At 49.2% G+C, this 19,411-nt stretch overlaps 1 protein-coding gene across 2 annotated transcripts in view; it reads right to left on the bottom strand.

Annotated features, from left to right (window-relative positions):
- The window catches only part of GFM2 (GTP dependent ribosome recycling factor mitochondrial 2), a 925,389-nt gene that overhangs the window by 234,480 nt on the left and 671,498 nt on the right, over positions 1 to 19,411 (bottom strand). For both annotated transcript variants that reach the window (XM_069627482.1, XM_069627483.1), the window contains exon 15: positions 18,981 to 19,170. In XM_069627482.1, coding sequence (XP_069483583.1) covers positions 18,981 to 19,170 — 190 coding nt within the window. The remainder of the gene's footprint in view (positions 1 to 18,980; positions 19,171 to 19,411) is intronic.

The raw sequence follows: 19,411 nt of genomic DNA, 5'->3' as shown, positions 1-19,411 counted from the left end.
ACAGCTTCGCTGGGCGCTATTCTTTGCTGAATTTGACTTCGTGATCACTTACCGCCCGGGCAACAAGAACGGCAAAGCGGATGCTCTTTCCCGAATTGGAATGGGAGATAACGTTGTCAATCCCGAACCCGTACCAATAATTCCTGAACAAAGGATCTTGGGTCTGATTTCTTCGCAATCCATCGAGGATATTGAGGCAAAAACTAAACAACTTGTGACCCCATCAGACTTACAGAGCTGGTTACAAAGAGGAGAGAACTTCAACGTAAACAATGACTTGCCTTATTTCCAAGGACGATTATTCCTACCACACGCCGATTTACAAAATCAGGTAATCTCCTGTTATCATGATTCATTAATGGAGGGTCACCCTGGCATCGCCAAAACCACAGAAAAAGTGAAGAGACACTTCTGGTGGCCTTCATGGAGAAAAGACATAAAAGAATTTGTGATGTCCTGTGGTGTGTGCGCTCAAAACAAGGGTCAAAAGAAAAGGCCGGCTGGTCTTCTGCAACCATTAGACATTCCACCGTGTCCCTGGCATACCCTTTCCATGGACTTCATCACAGACTTACCCTCTTGTTCCGGGTACAACACTATTCTCGTTATTGTGGATTTGTTTTCTAAAATGGCCCACTTCATTCCGCTAAAAGGCTTACCTTCAGCTTCAGTACTAGCCAGAGAATTCCTTGAAAACATTGTCCGGTTACATGGCTTCCCGTCGGTACTAATCTCTGATAGAGGAAGCCAGTTTATTTCTCACTTTTGGCGTAGTTGTTGTCGGTCAGCTCAAATCGATGTAAGACTTTCAACCAGCCATCACCCCCAGACCGACGGGCAAACCGAGAGAACAAACCAGACTCTCGAACAATATTTACGATGCATGCTACAACAGTCTGAAAGCAACTGGAAGGACATCCTTTGGATAGCTCAATATGCATACAACAATTCAGTTCATTCGGGAACCGGGAAGAGTCCCTTCTACATCTTGTATGGAATTCATCCTCGAACCTCCAACCTCGACCCACCTCAAGATCTTGGAACACCCGCCGTAGATCAGTTGCACTCTGTTATTACCCAAGCTTTCAAGGAAGCGACTGCACATCTACAACAAGCTAAAGAAAGGTACAAAAAAGGAGCAGACCAACACCAAAGCGATGCCCCTCAATACCAGGTTGGGGATCAAGTCTGGTTGTCCACCAAACATTTATCGCTAAAAGGACCTCGCACCTTCAACCCCAAATACCTGGGACCATATTCAATTACGGCCATAATTAATCCAGTGGCCGTTAAATTAGATTTGCCAACCCATATGAGAATACATCCTGTGTTTCACGTATCTCTTTTGAAACCCATGCAACCTGGAACCAGACTGACCAGACCTCCAGAACCCATTCAGGTGAATGGAGAACCCGAATTTGAAGTTAAAAACATTTTGGACTCCAAGATCATCAAATCAAAACTATTCTACCTAATCGACTGGAAAGGCTACAGACCCCAGGAAAGATCCTGGGAACCCTATGACTACGTCCATGCTCCTCGTCTAGTCAGGAAATTCCACCGAACCTTTCCCGATAAACCAAAACCCACGGGGAGGACAAGTTTGGGAGGGGCCTTGAGGGGGGGGGTGCTGTCATGAGCAGTACTCCCGAGGAGCCAAGACTGGCCCAGCGTCCCTGGAAGCAGGCTCATCATCCACACCCCCGGTTCCAGCAGACCCCTACAGGGGCCCTTTGGACCATGTCCTTGCACCTCTGGCGCCAGGCTCATAAGGAACCACAGTCCCGGCGCCCTGGGCGCCGGGCTCATATTCTTAAAGTGTGCAGTAGTGATTGGGTGGACTTACCTGTGGCAGGCCATGCTGCATACTCACCTAGAACAATCCAAGCTGGGTGAAGTCCCAGCCACTGGCTGGGAGGGACCCATCCTCTGTTACAGGAACTCTTTTCTTACCTGGGTGGGGCTGATGCTAATCCTCTGACACTGGAACTCTTTTCTTACCTGGGTGAGGCTGGAGGAAGAATACGCACCAAAGCACTTCTCCACTATTTAAACCACGCCCGATAGAATTTACGTGCTTCGCGTTACTCTGCAACAGCAGCAGGACGCTCACCGAGTCGGCTCCTGCATTCCAGGTCCAGACACACCCTCAGCTTCTCGAGCAGCAACCTGTAGATGAAGAAAAGGCACAGGAACATCTACTCACCAGAATTCAGCCACAAGAGTCCAGTCTCCGACAACCTGCAAATAAAGACATAAGGTTAGAAAACGGGCAACACGCTCGCAGCTGCGCTCGCTTACCTTATCCATCCGTGATCACACCGGAGTTCACCGCGGCCTTCGCTTCGGCAGCATCGCCCTCAGCATTTCGGCATCTGAAAGAAAGGAAAAGACATTATTAGAGGTGCCCATTTTGAAGTGGCCACAATTCAGTAATACTTACGCGCTTCTTCACGCGCAGCAGCATCGCCCTCAGCATTTCGGCACCTGAAAGGAAGGAAAAGACATTATCAGAGGCGCCCATTTGGAAACGGCCACAATTCAGTTATACTTACGTGCCACCGCACGTGCAACAGCGGCGGCATCGCCCACAGCATCTCGGCACCTGAAAGACAGAAAAGGACATTATAAAAGGGTGCTCCTTCAGAAGCGGCCTCAGATCTTCTATACTCACGAGCCTCTTCTTGCACAGCAGTGGTGGTGTCGCCAACAGCTCCTCGGCACCTGAATTCGTGGAGACCAGTCGAGAACCAAGAAGTGGGAAAAGCAGAAGATTGGTGGGAGAACTTATCCAACCAGCTTGTAATTACCCCTTTTTCTTCCACCTGCAAAAAACTCACCTTACAAGCCAGAAAGTCAATATTCGGAGGTCCTGCCCAAAGCGTCTTCCGAGTTCTACGCCTCATCATAGTCATAGAAGCAACTGTAGCAGTCCAGTTTGGGTCAGCGCCTCCGTGGGAATCAGGTGAGCGTTACAGTCCCAGAAAGCCTTGTGGACAACGCAGAGGGTTTTGAACTTATTTCTCGCCGCCACTGGGATCCAGTGTAGAGATTTCAGTCCTGGAGAGATAAGATCCTTGGGCTTGAGGCCAAGAACAAGTTTCGCAGTCCTGTTTTGGATGAGTTACAGAGGGCGGAGAGTAGAGGCAGGCAGATTTAGAAAGAGGCTGTTGCAGTAGTCCAGTCTGGAGAGAACCAGATCTCTGGAAACAGTGAGCTTCTGAGGAAGGAGAGGAAATGAAGAATACCTCTGAAAAGGTGCAGCTGGTAGTGTGACTTCTTAGAGACGTCGGAGAGGTGAGGAGAGAAGGAAAGCGTGGAGTCGAAGATGATACCAAGGTTTTTAGCCTGACAGGTGGGAACAGGAAGAGGGCCAAGAGAGGCCGGCCAGAGAGTGACAGGAAAGGAGGGAGCAGGTGTGCCGATGAGAGGAATCTCGGTCTTACTGGCATTAAGGCAGAGATCATTGGCGGCACACCACTCCTGGATGGCGGACATACAGTCAGAGATGAGAGAAAGAGAAGAGGTGGCTGAAGGCAGCCTGAAAATGAGCAGAGTGTCATTCGCATAGCACTGAAAGTTGGGACAGAGAGCGGCAATGTGGTGGGCAAGAAGTGCCAGGTATTGGTTGAACAGCCAGGGAGAGAGGTTAGACCCCTGGGGAACACCACAGGTAGAGATAGAGATAGAGGAGAGGAAGGACCAAAGTTGGACCTGGAAGGGTCGATCGGAGAGGAAGGAGGTCAGTCAAGCCAGGGCCTGATCAGTGATACCCAGGTTATCATGGAGACAGTTGAGCAGGGTGGCATGGTTGACCGTATCAAAGGCAGAAGAGAGAACATGTAAAATGAGGACACAGGGGGTGTTGGAATCGAGGCTGGAGAGCAGGTCTTCACAAATGTTCAGGAGAGCAGTTTAATTGCTTCTGGCAGCTTTGAAGCCAGACTGATGGTCATGTAGACAACCAACAGATTCAGAGTGAAGATTAAGCTGGGAGATGGCCAGCTTGTCCAGGAGTTTGCCCAGGAAAGGAGATTGGACGATAGTTCCCCAGGCAGGAAGGGTCGTCAGAGGGTTTCTTAAGAAGAGGGTGCACAAGGGAGTGCTTCAGGGGGAAGGGGAAGACTCCAGGGGCGGAGGAGTGGTTGCAGAAATCAGTCAGAGCAGGAGCCAGGGTGTCAATGTGGTCCTTGGTGGTTTTGGAGGAACAGGGGTGAACCTGTTTTGACAAGACTTTCATAGATCGGACTTGACTAGAAACCTTGTCTGAGGAGAAAAGGGGAAAGGCAGAGAAGGAGGGAGGAGAGGTGGCCGAAGAAGGGCCAGGGGAAGGGAAGGGAGTAGAGGGAGGAGGAGGAGAGGAAGAGAGAGAGAGAGAGAGAGAGGGGACAGGATTTCCTGAGTTTAAGAAATGAAATGAGAAGCCAGGGCCGTGCAGAGGGCCTGGGAGGGGACAGGAGAGGTAGAGACTGCAGCAGGATTGGCCAGCTCCTTGCAGATTTTAAAGAGTTTGGCCGAGTTGTTAGATGCCACAGAGATACAGGCTTGGATGTGGGCTCCCTTCTTGGTGTGGACAGAGAGCCGGTATTACCTTTGGAGCAGGCAGCAGGTCAGTTTGTCAGAGGATGTACCAGAAGCATGCCATTTCCTCTCAGCCACCTTGCACTTGCGTTTAAGGGAGACGAGGTCTGAGTCGCACTTGGCTTTGGGCTTCAAGCGGATCCTCGTGACATGGGCAAGAACATCAAGAGCATAAGATATAGCAGAGTGGAGCATGGAAAAGGCTGTGTCAAGGTGTGAGTCAGCCAAGGGGGATCGAGGGGAGGGGGGGAAAGTGTCAACGAAAACCTCAACTGACACACGCTTCATGGGTTGGTTAACCAAGAAGGTAGGTGGCAGTGCTGGGGTTGCCTTGACCTGAAGGGTAGAGAGGTGAGATGGGAGGAAAGGAGAAAGTGGTCACTCCAGGAGAGAGAAGTGGTGAGAGGGGTCAAAAGGGGAAGGTCTGAAGAGATCAGAAAATCCAGATTGTGCCCTGCAGAGTGAGTCGGCTAGAGGGGAGAATAGAGAGTGAGAGACAGTCACAAAGGTCACGAAAGAGTCCAGTGGAAGGACAGGAAGCATCCAGGTGGATGTTGAATTCTCCAAGAAGGAGGAGTGAGTGGTTAAGACCAGGAGGGAAGAGGAGAGGTCCGCCCACTCACAGAGGAAGGAGGAAATCTCACCAGGTGGCCGATAGATGGTAGCCACAGTAAGGGAGTGGCCAGGAGAGAGAGAAAGAGCCTGCAGACGAGGCATTCGAAAGAGTAGTAGGCCTGCTTAGGAATGACAGAGGCAGGAATCTACTCAGGGAAGATCAGGGCTACACCCCCTGGAACAGTTGGATCTGGGCGCGGAGAGGATCGTGTAGCCATCAGGGAGGAGAGTGTCAAAGCTCGTGACAGAGCTGGCCGTGAACCATGTCTCGGTGAGACCGAGGACATTGAGGTCAAATTCCTTCAGGAGGCGGCAGATGTCAGAGGAGTGTTTGACAGCTGAGCAAGAGTTTAGGTTGGGAGTACAGGTATTAGGTGGCGGAAGTAGCGAACAAAGGATATTAGTTGTGGAGTGGGAGTTAGTTGAAGAAGGGTGAGCAGGGCACCATAACCCTGGGTGAATAGGGCGCCATATCCCTGGGAGTCCCTGAGGGTTAAACATAGACTAGTACAGAAGGTGGGGAGGGCACCATATCCCTAGGGATTTGCAATAGTGAGCGAGGTGTGCAAGGCACCATCTCCCTGAGTAATCTGGAATGTGGAAGAGAGAGGTAGTGGTAGGAGCAGAGTGGGAACAGCATTCAAAGTAGGAGCATGAAGAGCAACAGTGAGTGGGAAAATAGGAATAGCTATTGGTACAGAATTTAAGAGGAGTTAGGATTAAAAGAATAGTAGGAGGCAAAGAAGTAGAGTGAGAGGAAGGAGGGAAAAGGAATAACGGAATTAGAACGATAGTTGGGAGTAGAAGCGTTAATAAGAACAGGAGTGGGAAAGGAAGTAAGATTGAAGGGTGGAGGTGGAAAGGCAGAGTGAGATATTGAAAGTGACAGTGACATGGTGGCAGGAGATTAGCTGTCAAGGTTATATTAGTGAAGGGGAAAGAGTGAGAGGTTGTGGAAGGTGTGTACGTGACGCAGGGTGAAAAAGGCACCATTCCCTATTTCCCAGCAACTAACCAACAATAGGAGAGGGAAAGTTAGAAGTTCCCTAGGGAGTCGATAGCCAACAATTTAGGGAGAACATCATTAGTCGTAGTGAGAAGAGAGACAGAGGGGGGTTACCAATCGGTAGACGTCTAACAGTCCTGTAGAAACTTCTGGGGCTGGGAGGAGAATTCCAGGCCCAGGGAAGTTGAGAGAAGAGAATCGGCACATTGAATATATTATAAAATTTGATAATATGTGCCAACATGGTATTAAATAACTGATGCATTGTTAGTTGGCAAATATTATTCTGCATGAAGATCAAATAGTTAGACTTTAAGTGTTCTTAAACAAAGGATTACGATTGCGTTTTTTGAACAAGTACAATTGTTTTTTTGAATGAGGATGAATGTGATTGATATGGATGAATAGGTATGTGTGATCACAATATGGTGTGTTGTGATGATTTAATGGAACGGTAGTAGTTCATTTTTCACTGCAATTTCTCATGAAGGTTTTTAATGATTGTTAACTAATGACTGTCATTTTTTGTCCATTGTTTCTATATATATCTGTACGTGTCTCTTGAGACTTGTACTTTGTGTGATGAGAAGCGCCATTCTGACAATTTATTTTTAATAAATACCCTTGAACTTTTATCTAAGAGTCAGCATGGTTATTTGTGTCGGGCCTCCACGTCACACAGTCAATACCCCAGTTGTGCCAAAAACCCTATGCTCCTCATTGAATGGCCAAAGGTAACAGGTTATATGAAAATCATCAAGGATTGGCCATTCCCAAATTGCTTTAATGGTTCGTAATGGACACTCCATTCAGTACCATTGAGGCATGAGAAAATGGAGACAAAATTGCTAAGGTTCCTGTTTCGCTTCTTTGCCGTCGACCTGAAATTAACAAATTGCAAAACATTCACACAAGCCTTAGAAGAAGTTGCAGAAAATGTCAAAATACAGAAATGGGATTCCAAGATAGCCGCCGACACCAGGTAGACGTGTGTCGACGGCGCTCCAGAACCTCCAACTCACTTAAGCGGTTCCACCACCCCTTATGAGCTGAGGAACTCAGGAAAACAGCGGCCGGCGCCCCACCGTACTTTCGAGCACCCGTAGGAGGAGAAGGGGAAACAACCGCGGTGCGCATCGGAGGCCCGGGGGCGAAAGGAGACGCATCAGGCCTACTGTGCTGGGCAGGAGAGGGGGCGCTGCAGGCGGGACGAGATCGCAGCCACGTTCCTGTCCTCACGCCGGACAACTGAGTGGTGCGGCCTCGGGGGAGCGGACGTGCTCTTGGCTGCACCGCGGGCTCTCCGGCCGACCATCGGGCAGGTCCGGCTGGCTGAGCCGGGGAGGAGGAGGAGGAGGAGGAGGAGGAGACCCAGTGGCGGGCCCCTGGGAATGGAGGCACCCTCGGGACACACCGGCGAAGCTGCTGTCGGCCAGGCGGCGGAGCCTGGGATTGGAGTTCCGTGGGAGCCGGGCGCACGCCGGGGGGCCCACGCAAGTCCTTTGGAGTGGCAGCAAGCTCCAGGCAGGAACACCAGCCCGTGAAGCGGAGTGCATCCCCGGGCGGAGAGAGGATACTACCAGAGCAGTGCAGTGAGCGGCGAGGGGAGCGGGGCCTGGGTGACATTTGTGCTGGGCTGTTGGGCTAACGTCGGCTCCCACGCGGCCCCATTGAGGTACTGTCCTACTACACGCAACCTCAACAGGCCCCAGGGCAACGTTAAGCACTGCAAGGCTGGGGATTCAGGCCTGGTCAGGAACAGCAAGGCAAGGAATTCAGGCCTGGTCAGGAGCAACTCCCTGGGGAGGCATGGGCAGGATCAGAGGGGATCTCCCTGTCTTCAAGCCACAATTATGGCGGCTAAAAACAAGAGCAAGGCCAATAAAAGTGGTCAGTCTCAGGCGGACGCCCCAGGCCCCATCATAGCCCTCTGGGCAAGCAAGGACGCAGCCGAGGAACGCAGGGCCACACGGGGGGGGAAGTATGGAGCAGGAGCACACTGACCCCGGAAGCGTCCGCACAGATCTCACGCCAGGATCTGCATGGGGAGCTGCTCTCACTTCAAGCATCCTTGGGGAAAACCTTTCAAGAGCAATTTCAATTAATGAGGTCTGACATCAACTAGGCGTTGGCCGAAATCAAGCAGGAAGTGAGTCAATTGGGGGAGAGAACGGACATAGTCGAAAAAGGCCTGCAGGAGATAGGCAGAGAGGTCACGGAGAACAGTGAAGCAAACGAGAGGCTCGACACAGCAACACAGAACTTGGAAATAAGAATGGAAGACATGGAAAACAGGTCTCGGTGGATCAACATCAGGTTGAAGCTCCTGCCGGAGACGGTGCAAGATAGGGACCTGAAGGAAACGGTTCAAGGAATTTTTGCGGAGCTACTGGCCGAGCCTTCCCCTGATCGGATCGAGTTGGACAGGGTTCACAGAGTGGGCTTCCTCAATAGGAACCCGAAGTCTAGGCCGCGGGACGTGTTAGCGGCGTTCACAAGATATGCTCAAAAAGAGGCAGTACTCAAGGCCGCTAGACAAAAAGAGCCGATATCCTTTAACGACCAACGTATTGAACTGTACCAGGATCTCGCCAGCTGTACCCTGCTCAAGAGGCGACAATGGAGCCCCCTCACCCTGAAGCATAAAGAAAAGGGGATTAGATATAAGTGGACCTTCCCTTTTGGACTTGTCTTCGAGTGGGCTGGTTCTCAGAAACGGATAACCAGGATGCAGGAAGGAGCGGACCTACTTCAACTTGAACTGGATCAAGAGCTGTTCAGAGAATTTGGGGTGGCGGGCCCGAGCGGCTCTTCGGAGGCGGGAAGTGGTGTCCGAACCAGGCCATGGGAATGGTCACTGGTCGGCGAGGGGAAAAGGAGAAGGCCCGTGCGGCGGAGGCCCCCCGGGAAGGGAGGTGATGTGGAGCCAGCGGCGGTGGAGTGATCCGGACCAGAGGAGAACTGATCGGGTATTTGAATAATCTCAGGGGGTGGTGGACACAAAGGCTGTTTTTGATCACAAGGAGGAGAGAAGAGAGGGTGCTAAGAGCAAACATCATGGGATCACCAAGGGCGAGGAAGCCTAGGATGTGGGGGGGGGGCGGGAAAACCAAGTTTTAAGGTCATTGGGAGTAGGGAGGGGGGAAAGGGGGAGAAGGGGGGGGGATCCTCAGGTGCTGCCCGAGGGGCGAATTAGAAGTGGTCCACGCACCCGGGTAACAGACATGGGGGTGTCTGTTACCAAATAACAAATGAGTGGGGGTGGGGAGCTGCTGGGGGACTTGAACGGCGGGGACAAGTTTCTAATCACAATTCAAGTGGGTAACGCATAATGTTAGGGGCCTCAATGCCCCGCTGAAAAGGAAAAAGTTGGAGCAATTTACAAAGCGGGGAAAACCAGACTTTCTGGGATTACAAGAGACACATCTGCTTCGCAAGGATCAGAGTCGCTTAAGGTTGAGAGGGTTTGATCAGGTGTTTCAGGCGTCTGGTCCCACGAAATCGGGGGCGGGGGTGGGTTGCGCTGGCCATCAGGGGCACGTTGAACTTCTGTTTGGAAGACACCCTCAAGGACAAGGAGGGTAGGTTTGTTATGGTAAAAGGCACAATTGCGGAGGAGATGTATACAATAGGGGTGACTTATGCGCCCAACACAGGGCAGGACTCCTTCCTCTGCGACCTCATGGGGAAAATAGGTGACTGGGCAAGAGGCCAGATAATCATAATGGGGGACCTGAATATAGCATGGGACAAGGTTAAAGACAGGTCAGGAGGGACTAAAAGCCGTGGGGGAGGGGTGGTAGCCTCGGCGGAACTCCGGGACAAAGTGGAGAGCGTAGGGTTGAGGGATGTCTGGAGGGAATTGAAAGGGGACGAGGAGGGCTACACATTCCTTTCTGAAGTTCATGGGACTCAGTCCAGAATTGACTACATCTGGATCTCGGCCAATCTGGTGGGTAAGGTCAAAGAGATAGAGGTTGGGCCCATGGGAATAGCAGATCATAAAATATTGTCGATGCAGCTGGAACTGGGAAAGAGGAGGAGGGGGCTGTGGGGTTGGAAATACCTGCTGAGGGACCTTTTGGTAAGGGAGGAAATAGAGGGTAAGATGAGAGAGTTCTTTGATAACAACAAGAGAGGGGACACGGGTGAGGATATAAGATGGGACGCGTTTAAGGCCACATTGAGGGGGGGAATTATAGCAGTTAAGGTACAGAAACAGCTACAGGCCTTGGAGTCCCGGCTAGAAGCGGAAGTTGAGGAAGAGAGAGGCAGGGTAGCGGCGAACCCCAGCAGGACTAACCAGAAGGACTGCAGGAGGGCAGGGGGATCCTTCGGACCAAAAAAGCGGAGGGGGCCCTGCTTTTCGTGAGGCAAAAGTTTTATGCAAGAGTGAATAAGGCAGACGCCCTGCTGGCTCGCCTCCTTCGGGGAGCTGCCTCTAGAAGCACAATCACGGCTCTAAACTCAGATAGGGGGGGAAGGGTTACTCGAATAGAAGATATCCAAGTGGCCATGGCTGAATTTTACGAGACCTTGTATGCTTCACAGCACCCCTGCGGCCAGGCCCAGGAGAAATTCCTGGAAAGGGTTAACCTGCGTAAAATTGAGGGGGACACCCAGACTGGTTTACAACAAAAGATAACGGAGGAGGAAGTGAGGGGGGTTATTCGGAAGCTGCCCGCAGGTAAGGCCCCTGGCCCTGATGGGTACACTGCATCCTTTTGTAAGACCTTTGCCGGAGTGCTGGTTCCACAGTTGACCTACCTTTTCAACTCCTTTTTAGGTAGTGGGCAAATCACCCCGTTCATGAAAGAAGCCAAGATTTCTCTGATTCTGAAAGAGGGCAAGGACCCTCTCGAAAGATCCTCCTATAGGCCAATAGCGCTTATTAACGTAGACGCAAAAACCTACACTAAGATCCTGGCGAATAGGCTCGAGGGGCTTCTCCCAGATCTGATCCATCAGGATCAGGCGGGATTCGTGAAGGGGAGGCAGACAGCGGACAATATTAGAAGGGTGGCCCATCTGGTGGAAAAGGCGGATAAGACTGGTACCCCAGCAGCACTTCTGACTTAGACGCTGAAAAAGCGTTCGATCGAGTGGAGTGGTCCTTCCTTTTCAAAACCATGGAAAAAATGGGGTTAGGAGACGCTTATTTACAGATGGGCCTGCGAGCGAGGGTGGTGGTTAATGGGACTTTGTCTAAATCATTCCAACTCCAAAGAGGTACAAAACAGGGATGTCCCCTATCGCCCCTACTATATGCGGTTTACTTGGAGCCCCTCCTGCAGGCAATTCAGGAATCTGAAGGAATACAGGGAATACCGTTTGGGGGTAGGCAGCACAAGGTGGCGGCCTTCGCGGACGACATGTTGCTTGCCCTGACCAATCCCATAGAATTGAGTATGCAATGCAAGCTACTACTAGAAGACTTTGGGGAAGCATCCGGATTACGCATTAACATGCATAAGTCCGAATTGATGGACCTGACATTGGCAAGGGAAGAGAGGGAGGAGTTAAAGGGGACGACGCCCTTTGTCTGGCGACCGGGGGGAATTACGTACCTGGGGGTGAGAATCACTCCGGCTCTACGAGGATGGTATGCAGCAAACTACCCCCCACTCCTGCAAAGAATTAAAAAAGACCTCCTTAAATGGCGGAACTTGCAGATCTCCTGGTTGGGGAGGCTGGAGGCACTTAAAATGGTTACCCTGCCGAGGCTGCTCTACCTCTTCCAGGCTATCCCTCAAGCAGTCCCGGCCAGCTTCTTTAAGGAGCTCCAGGTGGTAACAAACGAGTTTATATGGGAGGGAAAAAGGGCAAGGGTGAGTAGGATGCAACTCACGGCCCGAGGAAAGAGGGGGGAACTAGCTCTTCCCAACTTCCGTCAATATTACGAAGCGGCCCAGCTAAGGGTGATTAGGGAATGGCTGCGGGAGGGGGAAGGAAAACACTGGGTTCAGATGGACAGAGCGGTCACGCGACACGAATTGGGGGAGGTTTTGTGGCTACCCAGACAGCATCGTCCGGGCCGAATGTGCCTGAGCTCTTTCACCAAACTAGTTGCAGATAATTGGGACAGACTGGTCCAACGTAAGGAAATTACAACCTACCCATCCCCCTTCAGCCCCATCTTCAATAATAAAGACTTTACCCCGGGGTTGGAAAGAGGGGCATTCCGGAACTGGTGGGAGGGAGGCTGCCGTTGGATGCAAGACATGTTTATAGGAGGGGAGATCAGCTCTTTTGTAGATTGTAAAAGGGATTTTGCACTGGGGGAAGGTGAAAGGTTGAGATACTCACAGCTGCGACACTGGCTTCTATACCCCATAAATAAGGAGGCGGCTACTAGATCACCAACCCTTTTTGAGAAATTCCTGATGACCAACGACGGCTCGAAAGGCCTCATCTCGCAGCTTTATAAGATCTTGGATGAGGCTACCCCGAGGTCGCAATGGGCATATATGGGAAGGTGGGAAAAAATTCTGGGCAGGGAAATAGAGAAGACGGAGTGAGAAAATCTATGGAGGAAGATCCCTAAACTAGCGAGAGCCTCGCAAACTCGGGAGGCCTGGTATAAGATATTATATGGGTGGCACTATACTCCAGCTCGGCTGCGCAGGATCTACCCAGATTCGTTGGGAATTTGCTGGAGGGGATGTGGCCAGGAGGTCACTGCGGAACATATTTAGTGGCGATGCCCAAAAATAGTCCCGTTCTGGGGAGACATTAAGCAGGCGATGGAACAAGTGTTTGGGGCAGAGGGAGGCATTCCCCCGGAATGGTCATTATTAGGCTTCAGGCCAGCAGAAGGGTCGGCGGGTTCGAGGGGCAGGGAAAGAGCGAGGGTGATGCTCACTCTGGCAGCAATGACAATCATAGCCCAGAGATGGAAGAGCTCGAACATACCGATGTTTCAAGACTGGTTGCGTAAAGTCTGGGAGATAGTAGCGATGGAATGGGCCTCCTATGCAATGAACAATACAATAAAGAACTTTGCAGGCGAGTGGGGTGAGGTTCTCTCCTTTCTCAGAGATGATTTCAGAATCGGGTGGCGCCCGCAACGTTTAAGACTTTTGGATCTGGAATAACCCCGAATAGACACTTCGTGGTGGCAGGGAGCTACGGAGACTTTGAAGCAGCACCAGGAGGAGGGGGGAAGGGAGGGATGGGGGAGTTATGGGGATTGTTAAAGTTGTTGAAACATTCAATAAAGAGAATTAAAAAAAAAAATACAGAAATGATGCCAATCGTGCGACACGGGCATGCAAAATTTTATATGCACATTTCCTCCAGGTGCACATAACAGATGAAAGAAGCATGTGAAAAAGTATAGTTTTCATGGTGTGTGAAATCTGGTGCGAATTTCACTTGATTCATGCAGTTTCTGAAATTAATCTCACGCTTTTGTGTAAAAGCCTTAGGGGTAATCTTAGCCCATATCGCAAACAGCACTGGTTGGCCTTGTTATTTATAAGGGTATTTAAAAAAAATATATATTACCAATAAAGGAATTCTATAGAGATTGATCGAGCTGTTGCGTTGTAGAAGATAACTGTGACCAAATCCATACAAGCCCCCTTGTGGGCGAGTACGGCCGACCAACTGTTGAGAGATGCTAAGAGCTGATAGTGCCTGCAATAACGCCTTGGATTTTGGGTTGTTTATTTCTGCTAGTCAATAGTTAAAATCACCAACTACCATGCAAAAATCCAAACATGTAGTTACTGGAGAAGCAACACAATCGGGCAAGAATCTAGGGTCAGGTTCAGGAGAGTAATATGCAACAATGATACCTAATGAGCTTTTTGCATAGATTAGAAATGTAACTTGATGTAGCCTGTGTTTGTGTTGATAGGGCTACCTATCCCAGTTAGGAAATGTTTTCCACAGAGAATTGCTACTCCTAAGCCATTCCTATTGAGTCTGTTATAACACAGCTTTATAACCTGTGGGAAGCCTGCTGATAAAAGACTGAGTTGGAATCATTAAACCAGGTCTCTATAATACATACAAAAAACATGTAATCTAGAGCCAAGTCTAAAACAAGATCATGGATGGCAAATCTGTATTTGACCGCAGATTTAGCCCGTAATAAATACACTTCAAGCTTGAACTGCATGGCTGTAGTATATTTTTAATGGGATATTAGAGTCATGGCACAAAGGTGAGGAGGGTTAGTGTCAAAGTTGCAGAACTCGCCGGTCATAAATCTAACATATAACCATGTTTGCTAGGGGAGGGGTCAGCAACCTGCGGCTCTGCAGATGTTTTGGACTACAACTCTGACGATCGCTCACCATTGATTATGCTGGTTAAGAATGACGGGAGTAGCAGTTTGAAACATCTAGAGAGGCACAGGTTGCAGACTCCTGTGATGGGGTCTAGATCCGGCTCTATTCCCGCACTGACATTGGGAGGAGCAGACAGGCTTGTCTTTAGCACAACATCAGCATGCCCACAATCAGGCATGCTCTGAACAGCCGCTGTGATATCCTCCCTAAAAGCATATTGATTAGTCCTTCAGAATACCCAATTCTGGTCAAACAAACGCTCTGATACTCAAAGCTTTTTTGGACATCCCAGTTTTATGGGACAGCTCTTTCAGTAGCTGTGGTCTGTCAAGTATTTTTCATAGTAGACAACATAAAATCGGATGAGAACATGAAATAAAATAAAGTGGAGGATCCATAGTGAAAATAAAACCAGAATAATAATAAAATCAAATATAATAACCCTTAGTTGGGAGCAGAGCAGATCTATTACATGTGCATCGAGAAAAAACATGTGACTACAATTTATAGCAAAAGAGTGAACTGTAGAGCTTTATTATACTAATATGTATATAAACTCACTGGATGAAGCCGCAGGCACCAATGGGTAACAAGGAAAATGTTCAAGTAACTTTTAAAGTCACTTTCTAAGAGTTTCTAAAGTTTCCCTTGTTAATAATGAAAGATTAGTTACATTTGAATTCTTACCCACAGGTGCAGCAGGAGGGGCAACAAGACAGCTTTGAAGTCTTTTCGACACCCAAAGACGAGTTACAGCCCCCAAGGCTCGAGAATTAGCATACCTGGGAGAGCTGGCTGCAGTATGTGCCTAAGGACTGCACTTTTGTATGCGATCGATGGTGGGGGGAGCTAGAAACCTCACTGTTGCCAATCCCAGGGCACCCTAATGGGACCAACCTCACTGTTGCAGTCCCAGGGCACCCTAATGGGACCAACTGTGGGTTAAAGGTCAAGAGAACCAGGGATAGATACTTACAGTGATGGCTGTGGCCAAAATAGGTGGGTGCCGGACAGGTAGGATTTCCTGTAGGGATTAGGTCCTGCTAGTGATTATTGAGGTCCCTGAGTGGGATGACATGAACCCACAACCCAGATGAGGTGATTTTGAAGTGGAGAACACCTCAGCAGTGACAGTAGCACAGGGAGCATTTGGCAGGACCAAAACAAAAAGGGTAAAATGTCATCTTGGGAGAGTAGGAGGGTCCAGCTAGCATGGAAATGGTCCCATGAGGAAGAGAAAAGCTGGAGGCAATCGAAGATGTGCCCCAAAGGAGATGAAGTGGAGCAGCTAGTAGCCATACATAATTTTCAGGCCAGACAAGGAAAGACCGATCAGTTGCCCATCTCAGCAGCAGTCTTCAGGTGAGTTCAAGAACGTATCTGATGTATGTACAGGGTCTCCAACCGATATACACATTCACTCATAGGTTAGCATAAGCAAGCCCACCAATCACACTGCCGGCAGCACAAAGGTTTGGAAGCATGGCAAATTATGGCTGCCCAGGAGAACTACAAAACACACAGGATATGGATTGGGAATCCTGGAGGACTTCAGACTAGTTTTTAATGGTCTAAACCAGGGTGCTGTAACCTGCGACTCCCTAGATATTTTGGATTATGACTCTTATGACCCCCGCCCCCATTGCCTGTGCTGGTTAGGGATCATAGGAATTGTTGTCCAAAAGATTTGGAGAACCAAAAGGTTTGCTGACACAAAAGCAAAACCTATTGCGCCAACGTGGGCTTTAGGAAGAGCATACGTCAGCAAAACAGCAATGTTGGCCATGCCTCCTGATCCACACAAAGGAAGGTAACAAAATGTTTCAAAAAAGGTAGCAGGCGCTCCTCTCCAGAAAGAACATGGCATGATAACCTGTTCTGAAATGAGAGTTTGCAGCACACACTGTTTGCTCACTGTACCTTTCACAGATGGGAATATCCATTTGCATATCAGTCTTTGTCCCGCCTACATGAGCAGTCCAGCACTGAAATGCTATGGCAATTCCTCTCTGAACAACAGTACCAACAGCAACCCCATACACATGTTTCAGCCTTGTTGGGCCTCATCAGTAAGGTGAAGCTCTGCCTCTCTGAGCACAGTGAGCAGGGTGTCCACAGGCCTCATTACGAGTCTGGCGGTAACCGTGCTGGAAAAATCGGCACGTTACCACCGGACCCATATTACCATTTCACCTCCGTGATTCCTGGAATCACTGGGGCATTACCACCCCGGTGACCCGGGAATTCCGGAGGTGGAATTCTGTAAGTCCCCATTCCCATGGAGTCTCGTAGGACTCCATGGGGATGGGGACAATGGAAACACTGGTTCCGTCTATGACAGAGCCGGTGTTTCCATGACCGCCTGCAGGCGGGTGGTGTAAATCCCGCCAGGTCAGACCTGGCGGGAGTGACACCTCCTGCCTGCAGGACTGTTAATCAGCCAGTCCGGAAAGAACGGTGGCAGTGGTTTTACCGCCACCGTTCTTTCTGGACCGGCAGGTTCATAGTGAGGCCCCACGTCTGCTTGCCCCCAGGTAGGTCAGGGTGACCAATCCCAAGTTCCTTGCAAATATTTCAAAAAAGGTAGCAGGCGGTCCTCTCCAGAAAGAACATGGCATGATAACCTGTTCTGAGATGAGAGTTTGCAGCACACATTTTTTGCTCACTGTACCTTTCACTTATGGGAAATATCCATATCAGTCTTTCTCCTGCCCACATGAGCAGTCCAGCATCGAAATGCTATGGCAATTCCTCTCTGAACAAGAGTACCAACAGCAACCCCATACACGAAGGTAACAAAATGGCTTAGGGCTGGACTTAAAAAGTACATCAGTATCCTAATGGCTAAAATATAGGTCTATTGCCTACTAATACAACAAACTAGCTATGAACCTGGTATAGTCAAAACAAACTTAATCGGCCACCAGCCTACTCCCCAACACCAAAAAGGGTTGCTTAAAAAGCCATCACAGCCCTGGTAGCGACACGGGCTGCTAGGGCCAGCGCATAAGAAAAAGGGTTTTAGTGACAACAGGACTTCAGGAGAAGGTCCTCTAGTCACAAAAAGATACATTGAAAAACCATGCATGCCAGCAACAAATTTGGGGGACCCACAGACAAAAGAACCCCAAAAATGGAAACCTGCCAAAATACAGTGCAAGCTGACGGTGTCTGTCATATCTGGTCTCAGAGGGTTCCTGTGCACTGCTGGAGAGGTTATGCCCCTTTGTTTATCGTGGGATTTTGTGTGTGTGTGGGGGGCAGGCGGTGTCCCAATCCATGGCTGTGAAGGTTTCATATGCTTTGTTCTATAGATGTGTCTTCTGACTCTCTCGAAGACCAACTCACTGGGTAGGGAGCTCAGATGCAAGTTCAGGGAGGGAGGATGCACTTGGATGGCTCCCTCCATGTCCTCAATGCTTTCCCTGAGATGATCTTGACTGGATGTCTTGATTCGCACTTCCCTATTTTTGGTTAAAACCAGAGATATCAATGGGGTCAAGCTTTCAAAGGAAAACCTTTCCAACCCCGTCATTAACAGATGCATAGATTTCTGGAATTGTTTATTTGATTCACTGTGAGCCAGTGAATCGTTATTTGGGGGTGGGGGTAAATTGGTCCAACCTTCGGTTCAGACAATCTTGCTGAATGATTTTGGATGCTTTGGAGCCTCTGGGTATCAGTCTTTGCTGCTCCAGCATAGACTTAGTTACAATAGTCTTGCTACAAAGTACCAGGTCCCTGGTGAATGTAATTGGGTGCTATGTCTGAAGCAAGAATGAGAGCGGAAGAACCTGCGCAAGGTGGCAATAGACTGATAAAGAGGTGTGGTGTTCACCTCACATCTACAGTAGGGGTTGTTTCAGGTTTTGAGGCCAAGGGAGACAGGAGTACTATTGGTTGAGGCCATATGAAGGGTGAGTGCTATCGGCTGGGTCCTCTGTAATTAAGATCGCACTTTTGGGGCTGTTTAAGAACAGGTGGCAATCTTACAGTCAAGCAAATATGTACTTTGGGTGGTATGATTCGGTCATATTGTTTTGGGTTGTTCCCAAGACACATATGCACACGTGCAGCATCTGCATACATTTCGAATTGCAGTTGATTTAGACTGATTCGTTCTGGCAAAGGATCTACAAGGAGCTTTCTTGAGTTACTGCAGAGCATGTGTCCAGTCTCTCCTCTCCCAGCTTCTCTTCTACAGCCAAGTCACAAAACCATTACCTTTTTCTTCTACAATTATTTTGTTGCTAGAACATGTTCTGCTCCTGCACTGTAGCTATATACCCTCTAAGCATCTAAATAACTATAATCTTTCCTCCTCTTCTTGCCTGCCATAGCTCATAGATAGAGGTACATGCAAAGGTAACTAATCAGTGGTTCCACTTTGAGATCCACCCCCACTCATGTCCCCATATTGATGTGAACACAACAGCCATTCTGCACAGGCATTAAGACAGAGCAAACAGAATAAGGTGTACCTGGCTGTCTGGCCATTGATGGAGGTTCTATTGTACAAAAGAAGACAGGCTCTGGGATTTCAACACCAGCTAAAATAAGGCTCTCTGAGGTCTTGCTTTCTCCAGGCTTTTTTCCAGCTTCTCTTCCAGCTCGTCGGGCTGCAGCAACAGCAGCGGATTTAGATGAAGCTAGTGTGTCTCCTGTTGCAGTCTGAAAAAAAGATGCATACATCAACAGGCAAAATGCACATTTGGGAAGTCATTTGTATTCTAATACAGTAGTTCATTATTTAACAAGCCACATTAAAATGATCAAGCATAAAATCAGAGGAATTAGTCAAAAAACATAATAAATAACATTTTCTTTCTCAGCTAATAACTTATAAAGTGCATTGCTAGATTAAGCATTTCTTTCTCACTCTCAGAGCAACTACAAGATATCATTCCAAGCT

Source organism: Ambystoma mexicanum, chromosome 6p (genome assembly GCF_040938575.1).
Source record: "Ambystoma mexicanum isolate Mex_15411 chromosome 6p, UKY_AmexF1_1, whole genome shotgun sequence".
NCBI classification, from domain to species: Eukaryota; Metazoa; Chordata; class Amphibia; order Caudata; family Ambystomatidae; genus Ambystoma; species Ambystoma mexicanum.
Note: the sequence above shows the minus strand (reverse complement) of the source record. Positions and strands in the feature narration are given on the sequence as shown.